This window comes from Coffea eugenioides, chromosome 5, assembly GCF_003713205.1.
Source record: "Coffea eugenioides isolate CCC68of chromosome 5, Ceug_1.0, whole genome shotgun sequence".
In the NCBI taxonomy this organism is placed as follows: domain Eukaryota; kingdom Viridiplantae; phylum Streptophyta; class Magnoliopsida; order Gentianales; family Rubiaceae; genus Coffea; species Coffea eugenioides.
This window is the reverse complement of record NC_040039.1, coordinates 45904232-45909843: the sequence shown is the minus strand read 5'-3', so window position 1 is coordinate 45909843 and position 5612 is coordinate 45904232. Positions and strand designations below refer to the sequence as shown.

General features: G+C 38.1%; 2 protein-coding genes across 2 annotated transcripts; one reads left to right on the top strand and one right to left on the bottom strand.

Annotated features, from left to right (window-relative positions):
- On the top strand, positions 1-3172 carry LOC113770829 (transcription termination factor MTERF6, chloroplastic/mitochondrial). Its single transcript, XM_027315421.1, has 2 exons — positions 1-163; positions 1996-3172. Exon 2 carries the CDS (start codon positions 2000-2002, stop codon positions 2993-2995), a length of 996 nt encoding a protein of 331 aa, XP_027171222.1. The 5' UTR covers positions 1-163; positions 1996-1999; the 3' UTR covers positions 2996-3172.
- Positions 3173-3448: 276 nt separating this feature from the next.
- Positions 3449-5612, bottom strand: LOC113770525. Its single transcript, XM_027315003.1, has 2 exons — positions 5301-5612; positions 3449-4806 (listed from the first exon to the last, which is right to left on the bottom strand). The coding sequence occupies exons 1-2, from the start codon at positions 5308-5310 to the stop codon at positions 3758-3760; spliced, it is 1059 nt and encodes a 352-aa protein (XP_027170804.1). The 5' UTR covers positions 5311-5612; the 3' UTR covers positions 3449-3757.

Genomic DNA, 5612 nt, shown 5'->3' with positions numbered 1-5612 from the left:
TCCACCCTCCCCTGCGCGGTCTGAAGAATTCATCGTCCTCATACGGTATAGTTCAGTAAATCAGTGACCCCTAAAATCGCGAACCGTCGTCGTTTTAGGAGCCTGAGGAGGGTGCCAAGATTGAACACTGTAATGAGCTGGGAATAGCCCCCTCTTCTACTTGGTATGTCCAACTCCTCTACCTCTTTGGTCCGCTTCTGTGTGTGTGTGTGTGAAACTATAAATGACTGAAAAAGATGGTAACTTTATTAATTTTTTTCTTTGTCCAATTTAAAATTCTGCATTTCTTTTACTATTTGTTTATTCGGTTCTAAGTTGTCTTAAACTATTCAATGGATGGTGCTGCATTTGAGTTGCTTGAGACTCTTTAGTTATTTCTTGTCATTGAATAATCTTGTTCTCAATTTTAAGACTGTCTTCAATTAGTCTGCTTGATTGCCTTCTGGGATAAAGAACCTTGGGTGCACGTTGTTCGTCCTTTTTTTTGCTTTCATAAGCGATTCTAGCTCCAGTAAAATGGCAAATTCAGTGGGTTGTTTAATTTTTGGGTCCAAAACGACACCTTTTTGGACTATTTATTTATTTTAATGTTAGTTTAATTGAGTATGGAGAGAAGAAAATATAGATAATGGTAATCCCTTTTAAGAGGAATTACAGAATTGGCTAAATTTTGATGAATTTAGACAAGTTAACATGCTTAATGCTCAAGAAAGTTAGATTGTTCAGCCAGAAGTGTTCAGAGCATATATCAATCCATTGGGGCCATACTCCGACTTTCTCAGAACCTAGAGCTCGCTGAAGTTAAATGTTGAGGCAAGTGACCATTATTTTTCATATTGTATAGATAAGTAGAGGTAGTGTTCATTTTGGGTAATGATTCAACTAGCGAGTCTCAGATGTATGCTACACGACACATTAGGTGATATGGTGTTCCATAAGGTTTTCCAAAGGCCCATATGAGTTGAAAAGAGACAACTTTGCAAATATATGTCATGGGTGATTCACTACCAAAGCGAACAAAAGGCTGTCGTAATATGATCTGTATGCTTTGGTTCAATGATATGCAACTTCTTACTATTATTCTGCTTGTGCATTTGGCTGTGTTTCTTTCACCTAATGTTGATGTTTGTTTGGAAGTGGAAAAATTCACAAGTTTTTTAAGTTTTGATTGCCCTTATATCTTTTGCAAGTATGGTCAGCAACCATACTACTTTTGATTCTAAACATGCAAGCTATACTCTTCTTCTCTTGCTAAGCATTTTTCATGGTTTTCATTCCTTGATTTATGTATAGTTATTTAATATTGCTTCTCTGGTTTGGTGCCATACTTCTCATATCGTTCTGCACTTATGAAGTGTCTAATATTATGTAAATGATGTCTCTAGAAATTCAATGGCTGGTTTTGTGAAAAGTCATTTGACACACCAGGGCAAGAAGAAGGTGAAGAATCAGTAATTGAAATTTGGTTTCTTTACCTTCATTAATAACCCACCTTTTCATGTTAATATCTTTGTTTTTCATTAATAACCCACCTTTGTTTTTCAAGGAACTATTGTTACGCTGTTGTTATCTAATACCTTCTTCCTTTACTTCCTTTGACCATAGACTTGGTTTCATTTATCTAATTACTTGGATTTGACCATATACTAGTTTTGAAGTTGTAATAACCCAGTTGGACTATAGGTATTTTCACTTTGAGTTGGAATTTTGAAGAACTGGGTTACAAACTCTAGATTTTCCAAGGTCTAGATTTAAATTGTATTAGCATAGTTGAGGTGGGCATTCCAGTTTTTGCAGCTATAGAAGTTTCTCTGCACATAAGCATGAAAACAACCGATGATATTTCGTCCAATAAATTTTCATCCTAGTGTTGCATAACTGTCCAGAATGACTTTTGGCTATGTTTTAATTTTATGTTTTTCAGTTTAATGTAGTACCTAAAATGTGTTCTGCCTAAATAAATGACTGTGCTAGTGTTTTTGGATGATCTTTCAGGAATATGGAAACCACAAACAGCCACAATGGTGGCATTATGTGGTTCTTCAAAGACAAAGGTTTTGATGACAAAAGTATTCACGAAATGCTCAAGAAGTGCAAACGCCTTGAAGGTGTACCAAGGGAAAAAGCCTCAGAAAATTGGGCTTACTTGAGAACTATAGGTATCCAAGAAAGAAAAATTCCTTCTGTGGTAGGGAAGTGTCCTAAAATTCTTACTCTTGGCTTGCATGAGAAACTGGTCCCTACAGTCGAGTGCCTTGCAACACTGGGGACAAAACCCAAGGAAGTTGCTTCTGCCATAACGAAATTTCCTAATATACTCTCACACAGTGTAGAAGAGAAGCTTTGTCCACTACTGGCTTTCTTTGAAGCTATTGGTGTCCCAGAAAAGCAACTTGGTAAGATGATACTCTTAAATCCAAGAATTATCAGCTACAGCATTGAAAAAAAGCTTTCAGAGATAGTGCAGTTCCTTGCTAGTCTGGGCTTGTCTAGAGATGGGATGATTAGCAAAGTATTGGTAAGGCACCCATTCATAATGGGTTATAGTGTTGATAAACGACTTCGTCCAACTACAGAGTTTTTAAGATCACTAGGTCTCAATGAAACAGACCTTCAAAGAGTAGTTATTAATTTTCCAGAAGTTTTGTCTAGGGATGTTAACAAAATTCTGAGACCTAATCTTGCTTACCTAAAATCATCTGGGTTTGATTACGGGCAAATAGCAGCTTTGGTGGCAGGTTATCCCCCTGTTCTGATAAAGAGTATCACCAATTCTCTAGGACCAAGAATCAATTTCTTGGTGAATGTGATGGGCAGACGAATTGATGAAATTGCTGATTATCCAGATTTTTTTAGGCATGGTCTGAAGAAAAGATTAGAGTTGAGGCATAAACTTTTGCAGGAAAGGAATATACATTGTAGTCTGAGTGAAATGCTGGACTGTAATCAGAAGAAATTTCTTTCCAAGTTTTGTTTAGTAGAGCAACTTGCTTAAGTTATTAATCAGAGTCCTCTTTTGCCACCATCTTGTCTACTACTTAGCAGCTTATATTGGTTTTTGTACCTTGAGTTTTGTCTCTTTGCATTTGACTTGTATTTGGCTGGACAGAGTACTATTGATAAGCGACGCATTAATTCCAAACCATCTTATCGTGTACAAGTTAATATTAAAGCTCTGTCCTAATGATATGGTGCATCATTTGTATCTGCTCTTTCCCTTTAATTGTAAAGATTTTCCATCACTAGTTCCATGGGTATGTGGGGATGAGATTGAGGTGGGACTTCTTCAGAAGATATTTGAATGGAAGCCATGGTGCCAGTCTACCAGATATTAGGCGTATCGCAATTTTGGCAGAAGTTTGAGCAAAACATCTGTAGTATGAAGTGTCACACTGTAGTATAAAGTGTCATACTCATTCATTGAGTCTACAAATTAGAAAGGTAAGCATGGAAGCAACATAAACTGTGAATCAAGATTTTAAAGTAAGTCAGGACAACAACCTTTTGATGTCTCGTCTAAAATTAATGAGATTAAGTAGTCATACCAGCTCATACACGAGTAAACTACCGCTTAAAGATATGTCCACCTAGAAGCTAGATGCATCAGACATGGAAACTTGATCCGATCATGGAAGTTAATTCCTTCCTGTCAACTGTTTTTCACTATCAGATTTTACAGATGTCACTATCTACTTTACTTCATTCTCCCCAATCTATTGAACGTGAGGCAGAAGAGGAAGAGAACTTAGAATCCTGATCAGCTCATATGAGATTCAAACCAATCCAAAATTTCCTCAGACTGCAAGCTGGTCATTTCATGTTTTGCATATGCAAGATTCATTTCCTCCTGAATGTGGTGGAACAAGGATTTATCAGGCAAAGTAATATCTCTCTCTTGAAGAGCTGCTTTCCAGCGTATTGCACGTCCATCTTTTGTCATATAGCCATTCTTGTCAATAAAACCTTTTTCCTTGAACAAGTTGAACAACTTCACTGAAATGGACCGATCAATGCCTGGGATCACATCAGAGAAGTAACTGGGAGACAGTGGAAACTCCATGCATTTAATCTCTGCAACATCGATGCCTTTATCCTTGAGAACGACTAGGTAGTTATCGATCCTTTGCTTCCTCTCTTCATCTTTGGGCATGTGGACAAAAAGTGTTGGTGGATAACTGGCAGAAATGTCCATTTGCCCAAACATCCCTTCTGCAATCATTAGAGCAATGCTGCTGAAATTTAACTTAGTGGCAAGCAGAGAAACAAAGTGTCCCCCAGAGGATGCACCAAGAGCTACAAGAGGCAGTTTTTCAAGCTTTTCTTTCGCTATCCACCACTTGACAATATCCTTAACTTTCAATAGTTCATCCCCCAAAGTCCAACATCTTCTAGTACTGGATACAGCAAGAACAGCAAATTTTCTTGCCAAAGCATGAAGAACCACAAGCCTTTCTTCAGGTAAACCAACACAGTTCTTGCACTTGGGAGATTTATCCCAGAAATTTGCAGCTCTGCCATTACAACCATGAGCCAGAAAGAGCACTCCCCCGGGTGAGTCAGGTATTTGTGAAATCAAATCTGTCCCATTTCGGAACTCAACAGTGGGATCTAAGTGGACCAAAGAATTAAAACTATCCCATTTCTTCAATGATATGCCAGACACCGTGCTTGACTTTTCACTGCTGTTCCGAAAGACCAGCACCAACGCTATAGATAATAGCATTAGCAAGAAAACAATTTTACGAAATGTAACAGTTTGGCCAGGGTTTGATTGCTTCAGTACTCTACTTCCGCGTCTCAGCATTTCTGATTTTAAAACCAAAAATAAAAAATCAGCATAGAAACCTATCACTTTTCATACTCATCCTATCTATGAGTATCTAATAACAAATCCAGTAAAACCACAGTGGTAGTACAGAGACGTGGTTTTCTATAGAGCTAAAATGACGCTTTCAAGAATGAAGGCAAAAAGCAGCTTACCCTTGGAGCAAAATACTATGCGTGGTGCAAATACTAAGCGCAAAAATTACGCTTTTAAATTAAAGACAGTTCATTTCAAAGACTTACTAATTTTAAAAAAAAAAAGAGGTATGGCATGTTAATTCAAGTATTTAATGGCGTAAAACATATTCTGCCCAAATCACGCCTTTCAGGATGAAAATACTTTAACAAGGCAAAATGAGATAATCAAGACTAAGCTCTGCAGATTATATTTTACATTAGGACTGGATTTTTTTAGAAGAATAGTAGAGTACAACGCAATTATTAAAGCAAAAGCATTTATGGAGATGGAAAAGTACCTAAAATCATTATCCTTCAACTAAGGCGAACTTGGGAAGAAGGACTAAATCTACTGAATCTGGAACGGCGCCCGTCGCAAAGTGGGCAGCAGCGGGGAGAATGAACACCGGAGGATGGAGCCCCACAGGCCCCCGGTGAGGAAGAGGAAGACTATTGTCTCAACTAGAGCAGACGGTAGACTACTAAACGACAGGGTTTTTGAGATCTTCGAACTAAAACCCTGAGGGCACTGCGAAGCCGTCGGCGACCGGAGAAGTAGTTTCCTATCGGAGGAGCTCAGAAATCCGGAGAAGTCTGGGGAGTTTTCTTTA